General features: G+C 48.2%; 1 protein-coding gene across 1 annotated transcript; it reads left to right on the top strand.

Annotated features, from left to right (window-relative positions):
- The first annotated feature begins 14,848 nt into the window (after nucleotides 1-14,848).
- On the top strand, nucleotides 14,849-18,222 carry Gata1 (GATA binding protein 1). Its single transcript, XM_036173945.1, has 5 exons — nucleotides 14,849-15,065; nucleotides 15,560-15,937; nucleotides 16,041-16,186; nucleotides 17,132-17,257; nucleotides 17,851-18,222. The coding sequence occupies exons 1-5, from the start codon at nucleotides 14,849-14,851 to the stop codon at nucleotides 18,220-18,222; spliced, it is 1,239 nt and encodes a 412-aa protein (XP_036029838.1).
- The last annotated feature ends 685 nt before the right edge of the window (nucleotides 18,223-18,907 follow it).

Here is an 18,907-nt window from a genome sequence, read left to right as displayed (position 1 = left end):
GAGAGCTGTAGTATAGAAGTAGAAATAGAGCTTAACATAGGGCGACTCTCTTCAGGTAGCTGTTACTCAAAGGATCCCTGACCCGAAGAAATTACAAAGTGAAAAGTCTAATTCTCCTACTTCAACAATAGTGGAATCGACCTTCTCGGTGTTCAACAATCAAGGCTTAAGCGCCAAAGGAAAAAAAAAAAAGGCAAAAGGGCTCAAAATACAGCCAATATTTGGGCCTCTCCCTCCCTGCTCAGCCAGAGTCCAGAGGACATCAGCATCCTTCTAAAAGGACCAGCCAACTCAGGGAAGTCACTATTTTAGACAACAGGCTAAAAATCAAAAGCAGACTCCCCTACTTGCTTACTAGTCAAACTGACTGCTTGAAGCTCGACCCAGTGGCTTGTGTGTGATGTCTTTGGTTTGTTTTTGTTGTTGTTTTTGGGGTTTTTTTTTTGAGATTTGTTTTATTTAGTGGGAAGAAGAGATGACCCAGTAGTTAAGAACGCTTGTTGCTCTTACAAAGGACCCAGCACCCATATGGTGGCTCATAACCACCCAGTTCCAAGGGATCCAGTGACTTCTGACTTCATTGCACCAGACATGCAATACAGTGTACATACTTACAGGTAGGCAGAGCACCCATACACAGAAAACAAATATTAAAATGCTGGGAACCAAATTCAAGCCCTCTAGAAGAGCAGTCAGTGCTCTTAACCACTGAGCCATCTCTCTCACCCTGACGGGGCATGTTTTACATAAAACCTAACTCTGACAGATCCTTGGTACCTCACCCTAATGGTGTCAGAAAATCCACCTAATAAGATAGTGAGCTGTCACCTCTTACCTACTCATATATGATCCTAACAAATGACCCACGGATACAAGGCCAGGAAATTTCACTGTTACAAAAGCACCCCATTTGCTTTTGGGCTGTAATTCTCTCTGAAAATCTGCCTGCTGTGTGTTTCCATAGTGTGTATTCCTTTTCATCTTTCATTCAGAAAGGATCTCACATGGCCCAGGCTCATTTTTTTTTCCATTGCTGTTGTTTTCCGAGACAGGGTTTCTCTGTGTAACAGTCCTGGCTGTCCTGGAACTCGCTCTGTAGACCACACTGGCCTAGAACTTACAGAGGCGCGACTGTCTCTGTTTCCTGAGTGCTGGGATTAAAGGTGTGCGCCACCACTGCTCGGTTGCCCTGGCTGATCTTAAATTTACTACGTAGTCAAAGAATGATGGGGGTAGTTTTAAGCCAGCGAGCGCAGTTTAAACAGTGCTAGGAATCTAATTCAGGGCTTCATGCATTATAGGCAAGCACCCTATCAATTGAGCTGCATCCCCAACCTGATATAAAAGGGTTTGTTTTGTTTTGCTTTGCTTTGCTTTGTTTTGAGACAGGGATTCACTATGTAACCTGGGCTAGCCTGGAACTCACAAAGATCCATCTGCGTCTGCGTCTACCTCCACTATCATTAAAAGGTGTGTGTTACCCGGAAGTTGTTTGAGCTCTTCACTGCTGGCCTCTCCGAAGCTTATGTAGTTCTGAGCAGCACCATCATGGGTCACAAGTATGATAAGTCTGCTCAGCGACCAGGGCCTGTATGGACCAGTATCCTACCTTCTAGGATGCTCCTCCCGGCCCTCCATATAGCCATCAGAGTCAGGATGGCTCTCAGGGTCTCCCGGCAACCTCCTCACCATGTTCGCCTTTGAAGTTTTTACCAGGCGCACTACAGAGAACGGAGAACGCTCCATTAGGGAGGGCGCACTACCGAGAATGCTCCAGAAGGGAGGACTCCATCCAGAATGGCTCCATTGGTAGGAGACACCACTTTCTTTGCCCTCCTTTTCCTGATCTTCACTTTCTCATTGGCTTTGGTATTTAATTGGGAAATGGGGCGGGGGACCAGCCTGGTGGAACCTGCCTTTCTTGACCTTTGAACTATTGATCTTGGATTGAATTGACTACCTCTAGTGGTATTCTCTTGACTCTCCTGGTACCCTCCCAGCTTGGTCGGTGAAAAGAAAGAGGCCCCAGGATGATTCCGGAAAACCAGAAATTTAAGTGCTTTCCAGGGTCCCCTGGGAATCTACTTGTTTCTAGAAGTTGCCTTCTGGATCTCAACTTCCAGAACACTTGTCCGGAAGCCCTGAGCAAGATTTGTCCCCTTCCACACGTTTGTACCATGGGGTGCTTCCTGGGTAATGTCTGAATGGTGCAAGGTGACTGGCTGTCCACTACCAAAAGAATGATCTGTGGGCTCGCATGGAACTTGTCTTTCTGGGTCGCCTCAAGCCACTGGTGAGACTTAATCCATGATCCAGCAGGTGCTGGGGATGTTGCTCAGTGGGATCAGGAAAACATAGCTCCTGAGTATGAAGAGTTGTTCCTGTGTCCATATTAATCCATGGTGTGACCTTGGGGGAAGTTGCTGTATGGGAATAACAGAAGTGTAAGTAATTTTTCCTGGTGTGTGTATGTGTGTGCTACCACATCCAGTTTGATATAAAAGGGTTTTTTTAAAGCATGTTTTAGATTTATTTATATGTGGGGGGTGTTTCACCTGCATGTATGTCTGGGCACTGTGTGCTTGTCTAGTGCCCATGGACATCCAAAGACAGTATAGAGGAGGGTGCAGGGTCCTCTGGATCTGGGGTTATTGATGGTCGTGAGCCGCCAAGTGGATGCTGGGAACCAAACACAACTCCTCTGAAGGAACTGCAGGAGCCCTTAACTGCTGAGCCACCTCTCAAGCCCCCCAAGATAAGTTTAATAAAGAGGTCTAGTGAGTTAGCAAGTAAAGGCGCTTTCCACCAAGCCTGTCCATTTGAATTCAATCCCTACGACCCACATGACCGAACCAACTTCTGAAAGCTGTCCTCTAGCCTCCACATGAACACCATGGCACCAAGCATCCACACACAACACACATAAAATACACATTTTTAAAGTTTATACTTGCTGGGTGGTAGCGGCACACGCCTTTAATCCCAGCACTGGGAGGCAGAGTCAGATGGATTTCTGAGAGTTCAAGGCCAGCCTTGTTTACAGGGTAAATTCCAAGACAGCCAGGGCTATACCTAGAAATCCTGTCTCAAAAACACCAAAAAAATATAAAAAGTTTATACTTTTTATACATGGTAGGGACTGGAGTCGATATGAAAAACTGCATAAAAACCAGGCATGGTGGTACAAGCCTGCAATCCTGAGCTCTGAATATGGAGTCATCTTCAGCTACACAGCAAATCTGAGGCCAGCCTGAGCTACTGTTGTGTATGAAAATGTCATATATACTTTCCCGGAAACAAACTGGGCTCTTTGAACTTGTTATTAGCTTAGAAAAAAGCTTGTGTTCTCTGCTATCCTTTTTCTTGCATTTTTAAACAGTTATCTCGGCCACCCTTATCACAAGGTCAGAATGTTCAATCAGGAATGCAGAGGCTCCTGGGAAAACAGCCCACTCCTCCAGGACCAAAAGGCTTATGTAGAGAAAACATCTTTCAAGACTGTCTATAGCGTCGAACGACTGTAATCCTTGCACTCAGGAGGCAGAGGCAGGAGGATCATTGCAAGTTCTAGGCCAACCCAATATCTGAGGTAAGTTCCATGCTATCCAGAGCTATATAGCAAGATCCTGTCTCAAAAAAAAAAAAAAAAAAAAAAAAAAGGAAGGAAGGGGGAAAAGAATATGGGTACTCATAGCTAATGAAAAACCAGGGACCCCAACCTTCTAGTAAACCCTGCATGAGAAAAAAGAGGGTAAAGAGGGCGTTTGTCACGGTGACACAGGCTGAAATCTACAACAGGAGGGAGGCTATGGCAGGAGGATTTTAAGCTCACAGCCAGCATTAAAGAGATCAGTCTCCAAAAAAAGGTGGGAGAGGAAAACGTGTCAATCATGCCTCTAATCCCAACACTTGGGAGTATGAGGCAGGATTGAGTTCATGGTTAGCATGGGCATTGTAAATTACAGCTACACTTGGGCTACAGGGAGACCTTTGTTGGGGCAGGTATAAAAGATGGACTCTTGTTTATAGAACTGGCCTGCTGGCTCACTCAGCGCTGCTCTTTATTCCTGTCTCCCCGATCTATGCCCCCTCCTTGTTCAACTCACGTCTGCTTCAAGCGTCCCTTTCTCTGGCTCCGTTTCATTCCTGTTGTCATTAAGTTGGGAGGGAACCTCCCCCCCCACCCCCGTGCCTAGTAACAGCTATTTTAATGTTTTGTTTGTTTGTTTTTGTTTGTTTGTTTTGTACTTTGCTAGTATAGAAATGTTTTGGAACCTTAAGTGGTGGCGCACACCTTTAATCCCAGCACAGAGGCAGAGGCAGAGGCAGAGGCAGGCAAATCTCTGTGAGTTTTAGGCGAGCCTGGTCTACAGAGTGAGTTGCAGGACAGCCAGACTGCTATACAGAGAAATTGTCTCAAAAAACCAAAAAGAGAAAGGAAGGAAGGGGGAAGGAAAGGAAGAGGAAAGAAATGTTTTGGAAAATAAATTGCTGTACTGACTTGCTATAAAAAGTGAATTGTGTCGGGTATGGCAGTGTGGACCTCTAATTCTAGCATTTGGGAGGTACAGCATCAAGAGTTCAAGGCCAGCCTTGGCTAAACAGTGAGTGTGAGGTCTACCTGTGTTACATGAGACCTTGTCTCAAAACAGAAAAGTGGCTTAGACCGGACAGACAGTGGTAATACAAAAAAATCTCTGTTTATTTTTGGTCTTACTTATTTCTTGGATCTTAATGGTGGTTTGTAGCTCCTCATGAAAATACTTCCATGTACAAATGAAGAACCTTAGTTCCCAAAGCGATTTCTAGCTAAGAAGTTTTGACTGGAAGGCATCAGTTTGCACATCCCTGATATGAAATTCTCTTAAATGAGGTCTCTTTCTCAATTGTTTGCTCGTCTGATAAAGAGCAAGACCTGTGGGTCTCAGTCATTGTTGTTTGAATAGGGACACCGGCAGTCTTAAACATTTTCAGAGTGGGACAGGATTGAGATAGTGAATGTCAAGTAGTATTGACATCATATTTTGTACTTCTTCACTTGCTCATTTGGCAAAGACCAGAGGTAGAGAATAGAGCAGGCCCAGGATACAAAAATACATATGGAAAATAAAGATCTGGGGCTGAAGAAGTGGCTGTGTTGAAGGCACTTGCTACTTCAGTGGAGAACCAAATTTCAGTTTCCAGCATTCACATCAGGTGGCTCAGCACTGTCTGAAACACTAGTACCAGGGGATCTAACACCCTCTTCTAGCCCCTGCATGCACATGGTATACACACACACACACACACACACACACACACACACACACAAATTTAAAAATCTAAAATAAAGAAAACACCCAGAATAATCAGGGTCAGAGTCTAACTAGGGTCAGAGCTTAGGCCCAGGCAGTCCGAACAACCCAGGCTCAGCCAACCGTCTTCAATATGCCAACTAGGGTCAGAGAAAGGCAATTTAGTCAATGTGGCCACATTGGGAAAAGAACAAAGAGGTCTAGTGATCTTATCTCCATCCCTTATCCCCAATTCTTCTACCTCCCCAAGTCTGTCTTCCAGGGTTCTGATAAGAGGTTTGGGTTTAAAGAGAATGTAAGAGTATGCATAACCAGGCAGTTCTGATCAAAGGTGTGGAAAGCAGTTCTGATCAAAGGCCCATCACTGACACATGACTGTCTTGGCTCTAGTCTGGCAAGGTGATCTGACAAACTGTGAGAATTATGTGAAACTCTCTCCAGGAAACAAGCTCCCCCTTTAGCTGGCTGGCACTAGAGTCCCAGCCTTTTCTTTCTCCTAGGGTGAGAGTCCCGGGAAAATTCTAGTTTCTTTGACTCCATTTTCTCAAGTAGAAGGAAGAGCACAAGTGTCTCTCCTTAAGAGAGTTACACTCAGGGTATGATGGTTGCACACCTGTGGCCCCAGCACTTGGGAGGCTGTGGCAAGAAAATGTGCTTGAGGCCAACCTGGACTACATTGAGATCTTGTCTCAAAATAATAATAGCAATAAGCATAATGGCTTCTCTTCAGTGTCCTTTGCTTTTTGTTTTGTTTTGGTTTGGTTTGGTTTTTTTGAGACAGGGTTTCTCAGTGTAGCTTTGGAGCCTGTCCTGGAACTCACTTGTTAGACCAGGCTGGCCTCGAACTCACTGAGATCCGTCTGCCTCTGCCCAGCTTGTCCTTTGCTTTTTACAGAAATAATTGTTCCTAAAAAAAAAATACACCAAAGCAAGGGAAGAAAATGTGGTCACTGAATAGAATTAATGTTGATATGTTAACATATAACTTCTATGTTTTGTTCTTCGTGTTGAGGCTTGAACCTCCAATTCCAGTCCTTTCAGTTTTGCGTGTGCGTGTTCATTCTTTATTTTTTTTATCTGAAGTGAAATAACCCTCTGCTTGTAAGCAGGCAGTCTCATTGTGTTTTCTTTTTCTTAAAAAACCCTACATAGTTATTTGTGTAATTTATATTATAAATTAGAAATAAGCTCAAAGATGGGAGGACTTGGGGTTGGAGAGAGGGCTCAGCAGTTCTGGTCCTAGCACCCCCATGGCAGCTCACAACCATCTGTAACTCCAGTTCCAGGAGATCAAATGTCGTCTTCTGGCCTTTGTAGATACCAGATATACATGCAAAACACCAGCACACATAAAATAAAATTAAAATAACCCTTTTTTAACAAAGGAAGCAAGAGCCGGGCACACACCTTGAGTCCTAGCAGCTGGGAGAGGGGGGAGGGCAGGCTGTGAATTCAAGGCCAGCCTAGTCTGCATAGAAAGTTCCAGGCAAGCCAGAGCCACACGGTGAAACCTTGTCTCTAAACTAAAAACAACAATTAGAGAAAGGAAGACTTTCATGAGCTGTGAGAAGCACTGGTGGCTGTACAGGGTTGGTGGCTTTGACGTGACAGTAGAGGAATAAAATAAACAACCCAGACCACTGGGAGGAATACAAATACAAAGGGAACAATCACTGTATCAGTTACTTTATCCGTTGCTATGGCCATCTTCATTAAAATTTATTTCTTCTTATGTGCATGAGTGCTTTGCCTGTATATGTACCATGTGGGTCCCTACAAACATTGAGACAGTCATTAGATCCCCTGGAACTAGATTTGTAGATGATTGATTGTGAGCCCCCATGTGGGTGCTGGGAATTGAACCCAGGTCCTCACTTTTTTCTGTTTTTTTTTTTTTTTTTTTTTTAAACAAGATCTCATACACACCCTAAAGTGGTCTCAAACTCACTATGTAGCTGAAGGTGACTTTGAACTCCTGCCTTCATCCTGGGTATTGAGAATACATTTACCACTGTTCCCTCTGTGTTATTTTCGTTATCAGTAAATAATGACAACAAGTACTACATTTAATTGGTTGTTGTCAACCAGTAACCTTACCGGGCTGCAAGGCCTTAGACACATTCAACCTCCCCTTTCCAGCCTCTAATGACCATTATCCATCCTAGTCTTCTTTCTATATAATCAACTTGTTTCTCCTTCCAAGAAACCATCGGTGTTCAGTGTTTAAGGAAGTGGATATGCTAATCGCCTCAATTCAAACATCATGCATTATGTGCATGTATCAAATGACCGTGCTGCGCCATAAATATGTATAATGGTTATGTCCCGATTAAAAATAATTCTTGAGATAATAACCAACAGTTTTACTCCTTGTCAGGTTTTGGTTGCTTCTGTGGTAGTGCTACCGAAGTGTTCTGTATCACCCCAGTGAAGTCTTCTAGTCTCAAAGAGGCCCAGATAGTCTATGGCTTGATTCAGAGGCTCCAGAACCTCTAAAGATGCCAGGAGAGAGGGGGAAGGGTCAAGGAAGGAGTCCAGGAAGAAAGGACATGGGCATGGGTCTCAAATGGAAGCCTGACAGAGAAGTCGCTTCAACCCGGACACCCCACCCCCGCCCGCACTGGGCTCCCCCAAGCCTAGCCTGGCCCCCGCTGATTCCCTTATCTATGCCTTTCCAGCCGCCTCCCTGCTGGCTGAACTGTGGTCACAGACTTCTGGGCCTGCACCCCCTCCACAGGGATGGGGGAGGGAATGGGGTGTGAGGCCTGGCCTCAGAGGCACCCTACTCCCCACCCTTCATTTCCTTTACTGAGTCCTCTGCCGCCTCCAGGAATGAAGAAATGGGATGTGAGTCTACCACCACACCATTTTATTGGCCATGCCTCTAGCCTTCCCCTCCCAGTGGGGCTCCCCCTCACCTCACCCCCAGACTCACAGCCTCTGCTAACAATACTAAGTAATGTTGAGAATTATTATTTATGTAGCATACCATTTATGGTGTGCCAGGCAGGGACCGTGCAGCTTAGTTACATTTGCTGTGAGGTAAGGAAAGTCAATGATTATAACCATTTTCCAAGCAATGCAGCTAACGCGCAGAGGAAGACTTGCCCAGAAATTAGGCAGTCAATCAGTGTGAGGGTTGAGACAAGTACCAGAGGCCTTGGATAGTCTAATTTCTGTGCCCCTACTCCAGTCTGGCAGGTGAGAGTAGCAACATACCACAAGGATCCAATGAGAATGTAATCGAATTATGCATGAAAAGTACTTAGCATGGTGCCTGTGTTCCGCCAACCAATAATGCTGTTCCTAGTGGTTTATTTATTCATATGGTCCTGCTGGTAAAAGTTCTAGCGGAATCAGGTGCTGGGGATGTAGCATGGTTGGCAAAGCACATGCCAGGTGTATGCAAGGCCCTGAGTTACATTCCCAGCATGGGGTGGGGGGAGGCTGCTGAGACCTGGAGGTTCTTAGAATTGGAATGAATAAGAATTTGTTTTAAGGCTGTGGATACAGCTTAGTGGCAAAGCTCTTGCCTAACATGAGAGATGCATTAGGTTCCATCCCTAGCACTACAAAAATAACAACAGATTAGAATTAAAATAGTGAGCTGGGCAGTGGTTGCGCACACCTTTAATCCCAGCACTCCAGAGGCAGAGGCAGGCGGATCTCTGAGTTCGAGGCCAGCCTGGTCTACAGAGCGAGTTCCAGGACAGGCTCCAAAGAGACACAGGGAAACTTTGTCTCGAAAAATAAAAAAAATAAAAAATAAAAAAAAGAATTAAAATAGTGTTGGCCAAGCACTGCTATTAGTATTAAAATCAGCATATCAATTTGGAGTTAATATTAGTATTACTATTGGTGTCAACACATTGTTAGCATTACAGCTAGACTTTGCAGCACTGCTCATTGGGAAGCCAGAGGGACTAGCACTTGTATCCAATAAGCACCCAGTAAACAAATCAAAATACACTACTTGGAGATTTCAGATTCACGTGAATACTCAGTTAAAAAAAAAAAGAATATTTGATATATTGAGAACTCACATTAAAGTCAGCTGGATTGCTTAACATCCAAATTTATTTATTGTCCCCAATATGGAAGTAGCTATCATTGCTACGCCATTAGAGATGGGGGAATGGTAACGCTTGAATAATTCCATCTAGGTCTCCCAACTAGTACCTGGGTGGGTTGGAAGAGAATCGCAGCTCCAGGTCCGGGATCTTTGTCCTTCCCTGGTAAACTGGGGTCCACAAAGGAAGGTGGCACACAGTGGTTTAACACAGCTTCCCATTTTTTACTTTTTTTTTTTCTTTCTGAGACAGGGTTTCTCTGTGTAGCTTTGGAGCCTGTCCTGGAACTCACTCTGTAGCCCAGGCTGGTCTCGAACTCACAGACATCTGCCTGGTTCTGCCTCCTGAGTGCTGGGATTAAAGGTGTGCGCCACCACTGCCTGGCCAGCCTCCCATTTTTAAAGCCTATGGGGACAATGGCTTTCACAGAAACACAATGAGAAGATCAGCTCCTCTGGAATAGGCTGGTAGGCAGGCTGACTGACCCTACTGACTGACTCATGGCGTCATCCTTGCCTTTCTCTTGAGGAGTCTCAGTCTCCCCAGCTGGAGAACTGTTAGGGATATGATAGAAACTGTTCTGAGAATCCAAATGTGTGTAATAATCTTACACAAACGGTGCTCAACATCTACCGATGAAGGCTGATGTGGGTGGCAGGCACCAGGGGAGCGTGGGAAGAAGACAGGGATGGATCGTTGGCATCCAGTGAGCAGGGTTGGAGGTGTGTCCCCTCAACGCAGGCTGACCGCCGAGTCACACAGATCACATCATCCACAGACAGCCTCACACAATGCCGCCAGCATGGAGCGTACCCTAGATGGTCCCCCTGGGGGGGTCCCACTCTCAGATTTCACCTCTGAGAGCTGTCTCCCTCTCAACTTCCCTCTGTGCCCTAGGCCTCTGTCATTTCCAGGTCTTTCCTTCACTTTCCTCCAGCTCGGCCCCATCTTGTCTCTTTGACTCTCCCTACACGATTAACATCTCAGGCTCTGGGGACATCTCTGTTCTAGGCGACCTCCCTCTGCCTCCTTCCACATCTCTGTCTCTTCCTTTATTTGTCACTGTCCCTCTCTGGCTCCTCATTTCCATCTCTTTCTGTGTATCTCTGTTCCTGCTTCTGCCTCCCTGTCTCTCACTTACTGTCCCTCCCATTTGCCATCTTATCTCAATCCTCAGGGACTGACAAGCGAATCCACTGTAGGTGTCACCTCAGTTTCCCGCCTCTAACCTATGGCGGACAAGAAGTTGAGGCACCATCTCTGTGTACATCCCCCACCCTGCCCCCCAACCCCAAGACAGCCTGTTACTGCGGCACCAACAGCCACAGTCGCCTCCATCTGATAAGACTTATCTGCTGCCCCAGAGCAGGCCAGAGCTGGCGTAAGCCCCAAGCACAAGCCCCAAACACTAAAGAAATGTACCCTCAGTCCGCCGGTCCTGGCCTAGTCCCTCAGACTGGTTCATATAGGTGGCCCACAGGTTCTGGTTGAAATACTCCCAAACCTCTATAAACCTCATTCTTCTCACCTGCAAAATGGGTACAGCTATATTGCTCCTCTCCTGGCATCCAGGAGGGCTCACACACAAACAGGTCCAAACCACGCATAGCCTGGCATAGCGTAGGGGCTTTCCTAGTGCCACAGGAAATTTATATTTAATATTTCCGTGTTTCTTGACTAGAACTCATATATAACTTGACTAGACTCTGGACTCCATAGAAGCCAAAAGGCGAACTGGATCCAACCATCTACAGGATAGAGAGGAACGGTGGAAGATTACTAAGAGGTCCCCAACAAGTAGGCGGCACACCCCCTCCCCTGTACTGCCCCACCCACTGGGGCACCAGCCACTCCCTGGGGAGGAAAGAGGAGGGAGAAGGTGGGTGGGAGGGAGGGCGGGCTGGCAGGAGGGAGGGAGGAAGGGAGCCTCAAAGGCCAAGGCCCGTGAGGACACCCCTTGGGATCCCACTGAGCTCACCACATCACTAAGGTGGCTGAACCTTCTGCATCAACCAGCCCAGGTCAGTCTCAATTCCCAAAGCGCCTCCACAAGGCAACCCTAGCCTGCTGCCCGAGCCTGCTCCAGGCTTTCTGACCCATAGCTTGCCCCGAAAGTGTGGGTCATCCCCAAATTCCTCCACAGCTCTCCAGACTTCTGTTTCCAACCTCCATCTCTCCCCTCCAACCTTCCTCTACTTGCCCCAGCTTCTTCCCATTCCTTCGAAGTTCTCTATGTCCTCTGACCCCTTAACTCTCTCCCCATACTCCCAGGCCTCCCTTCCAAATATACCACCCCCCCAAACTCTTCCTTCCCCCAAACTCTTATCTCTGTCCCAAATCTGATTTCCACTAATTGAAACTTGTCTCTGCCTCTCTGTTCTCCCGAAAAAGAAAAAAAACAAACTCACTTTGGCTTCCCCAAGACGTATTTCTGATCCCAAGTGTTTCTACCGCCTTCTTCCTGGCTAAGCACACCCGGCTCTGAGCTGTGGAAATCTAGCTTTAATCTCATCTTTGCCTTCCAGACCCCATGCTTGCTCCCCGGCTCTTCTCTCTGACCTCTCCAAACTGCCCCCTTGCCCTACCTGTTGGCCAAAATGTGTGTGTTACTTTAGACACTAAGTCTGCTCTCCCTGATCTATTCTGTCACAGTGATCCTTCTGTCCATCTTCCCTAAGCCCTAACTGCCCCCCTGAATTCTGCTCTTTCCACACTTTTCTACTCCAACCCTGTCTCGGCTTCTCCCAGAATTCATTTCTAGACAGCAGCTGTGGGCCCATCTGCCCAGGTCCCTCTCTCTCCTAAACCCAATTGCTGCCCAGGAAGAAACCTTGTCTCTCTCACATTTTACCATGACCCCCAGAACCTATCTCTAACCTTTAAACTACATCTCTAACTTTGCAAACTTCACCTCTAATTCCCTAACCCCATCTGTCTTCCTAACTCATTTTATTTTTTATTCCAAAATGTGTCTCTGAACTTTTAAGCTCAGCTCTACTTCTCAAACCCAATATTTCCTTTGCCTAAACTCCATAGCCATACCCAAACTTCTGCCTCCAACTCCACACCAGACTCTCAAAATCTCCCTCTAACCCCTTAAGTACTACATCTGCTCCCCAGATCCTGCCTCAGCTCCTTTGGCCCCATGGGACCCTTGCTGGCCTGGGGTACGGCTGTTACCTGGGGTGAGGGGCTGGCCCAGGGTGAGCTGTAGACGCAGCTGCTGTACCTCCTGGTTAGGGCAGCACTTTAATGAGGCAGCTGATAAGGAGCTCTCATATCCCCCAGCCTTGAGATAAACTTTATCTCTGTCGGGAGAGTGATAACTGGGGTGGAGGGTGGGCCCTTGCTCCAGGAGGGGTGGGCAGCTCTGAACCCACCAAGGTGAGAGGTACAGGGGCAGGCAGTGAGGCTGGAGGGAGAGTATGATGGGGTGGGTGAGGAGATGAAGAGTCATGACAGGGAGCAGGAGAGGGACAAAAAGAGAACTGGGGAACCCGAGACAGAGACAGAGCAAGAGACATCAGACACATGAAAGAGTACCAGCCATCAGAGGGGACAGAAAACGGGAGGGCCAGAAACAGAAAGGACAGAAGGAAAATGGACGGAGGATGAGTCATGGAGAGACAGAAACAGGATTAGAGGGAGGAGAGGGAGGAAGGGAAACCAGCGGACACTGTCCAAAATGGAGGGAATTCTGAGGTCAAGAAGGTGACGGTGGACACGGTCCCCAGCCCTTGCTGATCTACCCAGTGGGCAGGGAAGGTGGCCTTATCCTCAGCCTGTCTCCCCCTTCTCCCTCCAGATAGGGCACCAGTCAGGGGCAGACGCAGGCTCTTGGACACTGAGGGATGTAGGAATAGTGAGAGAGTCCAAGGCTCAGAGAGAAATAGGAAGAGGCACTGAGAGGCAGAGATACAGAGTTGGAAAAGTGGAGAGACATTTAGCACTACGAGTCTAGGAGAAAGGAAGAGTAACACAGCAGGCAGCTGAGGAAGATGGAAAGCAACAGAAAGATTAGAGAGAGATACATGGGTGGACAAAAGAAGGTGGGGGCACAAATTCATAAAAGACTGAAAAAGAGGGCAACATACACCCTAGGAGGCTGGGGACAGGGCTCCGTGGATAAATCACTTGCTGAATAAGTGTGAGGACCTGAGTTCAAATCCCTAAAATCCCTATCGACGCAGTAGCATGCGCATCAGGTGCCCCAGCATACTTCTGGGGAAATGGGGGGTCGGGGAGAATCACTGGAAACTCGCAGGCCTATCCTGGTGTATGTACGCAGGAGAAAATATGAAGAGACTCTGTTTTGAAAAGGTGGAAGGTGAGGACCAACACCCATGGTTGTCCTCTGTCCTCCTCATGCACACACACAACATAAACACACAAAGGTCACATCTTTTTTCCCATAGGTACATCCTAGAAGCATAGAATGATGTAGGGAAAACAGTCAGCCCTGAAAGGAAACGGAGGGAGAGGCCCAGGGAGACAGAGAGCCAAAGACACAGACATGCAATGTAAGACAGAGGGATCATTGCTCAGCTCTTAGAAGATGGGGAAACTGAGGTCTGAGAATAGGGAGACTTGAAGGTTCCTGAAAACGGACCCTTTTCCCTGGAGGGAGGATACCAGGGTGGGAACACCTCCCACCTGTCACTCTCCTTAGAGGAAGCCAGTAGCTTTGGGGTGATTTCAAAAGTTGGGCGGGGATGGCAGAGATAAGAGGCGTGGAGGCAGGGGTACTGACCCCCCATAGAGCAGGGAGGAACTAATGGGGCCCTCTGTCTACAGACACAACTGAGGTGGGGGAGGGGGGGGTTCAGCCGGAAACCACGGGGTTTCTGAGAAAGTCAGATGGCAAGATACAACAGATAGGGATGAAGTTGGGGAGCACGGAAGGGTGAACCCCAAAGTCCTGAGGGAGCTGTCAAGGGGTCCAAGGACCTTTGTTGTGCACTCTGCCTCCACAGAAGAAGAGAAAGGAAGGGGAAGAGGGAATACAAAGAGGAAGTAGAGCAGGAGGACTTGAAGAATGGTAGAGAAGAGAAGAGAAGGCTCACGGGAGGAGGAGAAAGAGGAAGGTTGGAAGGAAAGAGGAGATAGAGAAAGAGGAAGAGAAACATACAAGAGGGGATGGGGAAGGAAAGAGGGGAGAGAAGGAAGGGGAACAAGGAAGGAGGAGAGAGACTGGAGAAAGGAAACAGGAAGGGGGAAGAGAGAAGACATGGACATGCAAGAGCACGGACGGGAGGAGGAGAGGAAGAAAGTGAGACAATCCAAGGAGAATGGGGAAGACGGACGGGAAGTGAGGATGGAAGGAGAGGCAGGCGAGATGGCAGCGTGAGAAGGGAGGCAAGGGAAGGGGAGCAGCAGCTGAGAGATGGAAAGGAGAAAGAGGCCCCGGTGCCGCCGTGGGGAAGAGAAAGGATTTCTGTGTCTGACGACTACTCCTATCCTCACAGGTTAAACCCCAGCATCTCCATGGATTTTCCAGGCCTAGGAGCCCTGGGGGCCGCAGAACCCCTGCCACAGTTTGTGGATTCTGCCCTGGTGTCCTCAGCACCAGATTCTGGAGGGTTCTTCTCCTCTGGGCCTGAGGGTTTGGATGCAGCAGCCTCCACTTCCCCGAACGCAGGCTCGGCCGCAGCTACTGCGCTGGCCTACTACAGGGACACCGAGGCCTATAGACACTCTCCAGGTAACTGCTGGGTGGCTGCCTTGGCACTGGCTGGGGGCTCTCGGGGTTGCCACAGAGACCACTAGCTAGTTCACAATTCTACTAGGTCATCTTGCAAATAGAAGCTCTGTGTGTGGATGTAGTGACCCATTCCCCCAGAGACACCAGTACTCCTCTTTATCTGCCATTCTGGAGGGACACACTGAGGAGCAAGGTTGGAAATGTGTACTAACCAGCTCACTCTAGGTGTCAGTTGACCTGCAGCCTCTCAATCCCAACAGTAGTCATTTGAATCCCAGACAGGAAGGGATGGAGGCTGTTATCATTGCTATATGACCAGAGGGGCTTTACAACCCAGGAGTCGCCCAGCATCAAGAAACTCTTGTGGGAAGACTAGAAACCTAGTTGCCATGTTGGGACTGATGGACACCATAGCATTTACAAGCAGGGTTACCTTAGGTTTATTGATCTCTTTCTCCCTCCCCCCCCCCCCCCCCCCAATACCCCTCCAACAGTCTTTCAGGTCTACCCACTTCTCAACTGTATGGAGGGAATCCCAGGGGGCTCACCTTATGCCAGCTGGGCCTACAGCAAGACGAGCCTCTACCCTGCTTCAACTGTATGCCCCAGCCATGAGGATGCCCCTCCCCAGACGCTAGAAGACCCGGATGGGAAGACCAGCACCACCTTCTTGGAAACCTTGAAGACAGAGCGGCTGAGTCCAGACCTCCTGACCCTGGGGACTGCACTGCCTGCGTCGTTGCCTGTCACCAGCAGTGCTTATGGGGGACCTGACTTTCCTGGTCCTTTTTTCTCTCCCACTGGGAGCCCTCTCAGTTCAGCAGCCTATTCTTCCCCCAAGTTTCACGGAAGCCTCCCCTTGGCCCCTTGTGGTGAGGCTCTCAAAATGGGACAGGGAGTTCGAGCTGGGCTGGGTAGCTCCAGGCAAAGTTAAACTGAGTTAATGCTCAACTTTTCTCTCTGTTCTCCTACCAGAGGCCAGAGAGTGTGTGAACTGTGGAGCAACGGCTACTCCACTGTGGCGAAGGGACAGAACAGGTCACTACCTGTGCAATGCCTGTGGCCTGTATCACAAGATGAATGGCCAGAACCGGCCTCTCATCCGACCCAAGAAGCGTCTGGTAAGACCAGGGGCTAGCCTGACCTGTGCAGGAGATGACTTCCTGCCCAGAGTCCATATTCTCCCATCCTACAGGAACCCCTGCCCAACTCAGAATTGTCTCCAACACATAGTATACTTGCCTTCATCCCCTTCATTCCTATGCAGGAACCCTGCTCTGAACTAGAACCCCCATCCCTTTACCTACCCTTTGAGGCTTCAAACAGAAACCCTGTCCTCACATTTGTGTGAAAAGCTTCACCCTCATCCTTAACAGTGGGCTTTTTACTCATGGTTCACATTGTGGTCTCCTTGGGTTCCCCTTCTTCTAGAAGTCATGACTTCACTGAACTAGGCAACAGGATTTTGGTTTTTGTGCTGTGGATGGAGTCCAAGGCCTCATACATGCTAGGCAGGCACTCTACCATAGAATTACACCCCTAGCTCTGAGAAGTTTTTTAGGTTCCTAAGAAATCATTTTGTGTTGTTTTTGTTTGAAATGGGGCATTGCCATGTAGCCCTGGCTGGCCTGGAATGCCGCATACCAGACTGGTTTTTTAATTTGTTGTGGGCCTCTTGTCTGTCTCCTGACCATCAGGATCGGAGGTATGAGTCAGCACACCTGACTTCCTCCAGGAGCTTCAGATATGTGGCCAAAGTCTCACACAGATTATAAAATGAAGTCCTTGCTGGACAGTGCTGGAGGCAGAGGCAGGTGGATCTCTGTGAGTTCAAGGCCAGCCTGGTCTATAGAGTGAGTTCCAGGACAGCCAGGGCTACACAAAGAAACCCGTCTCAGAAAAAACAAACCAAACTAACAATAATAAATAAGCTCTCCTTATCCTGGATAGGAATTCTTGCCTTCAATGTGACTCCCACCCTTCAGCCCTTTTCTCAGGTTCTGTAAGCCCCTGTCCCCAACTTTCACCTCCCCAGGGCACTGATCTCATGTCCTTTTGTCCCTCAGATTGTCAGCAAACGGGCAGGCACTCAATGCACTAACTGCCAAACGACCACCACAACACTCTGGCGGAGAAATGCCAGCGGAGATCCCGTGTGCAATGCCTGTGGCCTCTACTACAAGCTACACCAGGTGACACCCTCCTGCATGGTACTTGCTGTCCTTCCAGCGTGGTACTTGCTGTCCTTCCAGCGTGGTACTTGCTGTCCTTCCAGCGTGGTACTTCCTGTCCTTCCAGCGTGGTACTTGCTGTCCTTCCAGCGTGGTACTTCCTGTCCTTCCAGCGTGGTGTCCTCACCCCACGCTCCCTGCTCCTCACTCAGTCCTGATCTACCTTCAACTTTCTCTTCCGCCCTGTGTCCTTCTTCCTCTGCCATTCATCGTTTTCTTGTGCTTTCTTTCTCTGTTCTCTTCTCCTCCTCACTCTCATCCACTCTTTCCACCTCATGCCTCCTTTCCATCCTTCCTCTCTCTCCCTTTTCATCTTGCTCCCTCCACTACGTTCACTCCCATGCTCTAAATCTTGGGTACCTCTTGCTGGTCTAGGACGATATTCCGAGCTCAGGGCCACACCCACAACCACAGGTTTCTCTACAGCGGGCAGGATATCATCCTAGTCATTGAATTAATTCCCTGTTCTTTAAAAAGCAGGAGTTGAGAGGATGTCCCTAGCCCAGATGTAGAGACTGCTGGAGCTAGCAGCCCTGTGGTCTCCCTTTCTACAGGTGAACCGACCATTGACTATGCGGAAGGATGGAATTCAGACTAGGAACCGCAAGGCCTCTGGAAAAGGCAAAAAGAAGCGAGGGTCAAGTCTGGGAGGAGCAGGAGCAGCTGAAGGACCAGCTGGTGGCTTCATGGTGGTAGCTGGTGGCAGCAGTAGTGGGAATTGTGGGGAAGTGGCCCCAGGCTTGACACTGGGTACTGCAGGCACTGCTCATCTCTACCAGGGCCTGGGACCTGTGGTGCTGTCAGGGCCTGTCAGCCATCTTATGCCTTTCTCTGGACCTCTGCTGGGATCGCCTACAGCCTCCTTCCCCACAGGTCCTGTGCCTCCTACCACCAGCACCACTGTGGTGGCTCCCCTCAGCTCTTGAAGGTACACAAAATGACCTTGCGGCAAAGAAGGTGTCTTTTTTTTTTTTTTTTTTTTGAGACAGGATCTTCGGTAGCCCAGGCTGACCATGAACTACGTAGCTAAGGGTGACCCCTAATTCCTGATTTTCCTGCCTCTACCTCCCAAGTACTGGGATTATAGGCATTATTGACATGCCTGACATTTTTGTTTCTGAATTTTTGTTTTGTTTTGTTTTGAGACAGGGTCTCACTCTGTAGCCCAGGGAGCTTTGAAGTTCCTATGTAGCTCAGGATAGACGCAAACTTGAGATCCTCCTGCCTCAGTTCCTGAGTGCTGGGATTACAGGCATCTGCCACCATGCCCGTGTCCCCTCCTCTTTACAGCCCAACCCTATGGACCCCGGACATCTCCTTGCCTGTACCTTCGAAGATTTTGTAAAATAAAATCACCAACAACCCCAAACTAGAGTCACAAGTCTGTGTTTGGTTAAATAAATGTCAGTGTCAGGTGAAGGTGTGGAGTGGTGTGTCTGGTTCTTTGACGACATGTGTGAATACATGAGCCTGGATGAGGTGGTGGCTATAATATTTCACAACTGAAAATCATGATTCATCAACGTAACCGTGTATATGAAGTTTCGTGGACAGCATCCAGTGGTTCCATGTGTCATTGTAAGATGGTGTATAATTGTGGGTGAGATGGCA

This window comes from Onychomys torridus, chromosome X (genome assembly GCF_903995425.1).
Source record: "Onychomys torridus chromosome X, mOncTor1.1, whole genome shotgun sequence".
Taxonomy (NCBI): domain Eukaryota; kingdom Metazoa; phylum Chordata; class Mammalia; order Rodentia; family Cricetidae; genus Onychomys; species Onychomys torridus.
This window is presented reverse-complemented; position numbering and strand designations above follow the sequence as displayed.

Coding starts and splice junctions, on each gene's coding strand:
- Gata1 (XM_036173945.1), top strand. CDS start 14,849: ATGGATTTTCCAGGCCTAGGAGCCCTGGGGGCCGCAGAACCCCTGCCA. Junction 15,066..15,559: donor GGCCTATAGACACTCTCCAG/GTAACTGCTGGG, acceptor CCCCTCCAACAG/TCTTTCAGGTCTACCCACTT. Junction 16,187..17,131: donor TCCGACCCAAGAAGCGTCTG/GTAAGACCAGGG, acceptor TTTGTCCCTCAG/ATTGTCAGCAAACGGGCAGG.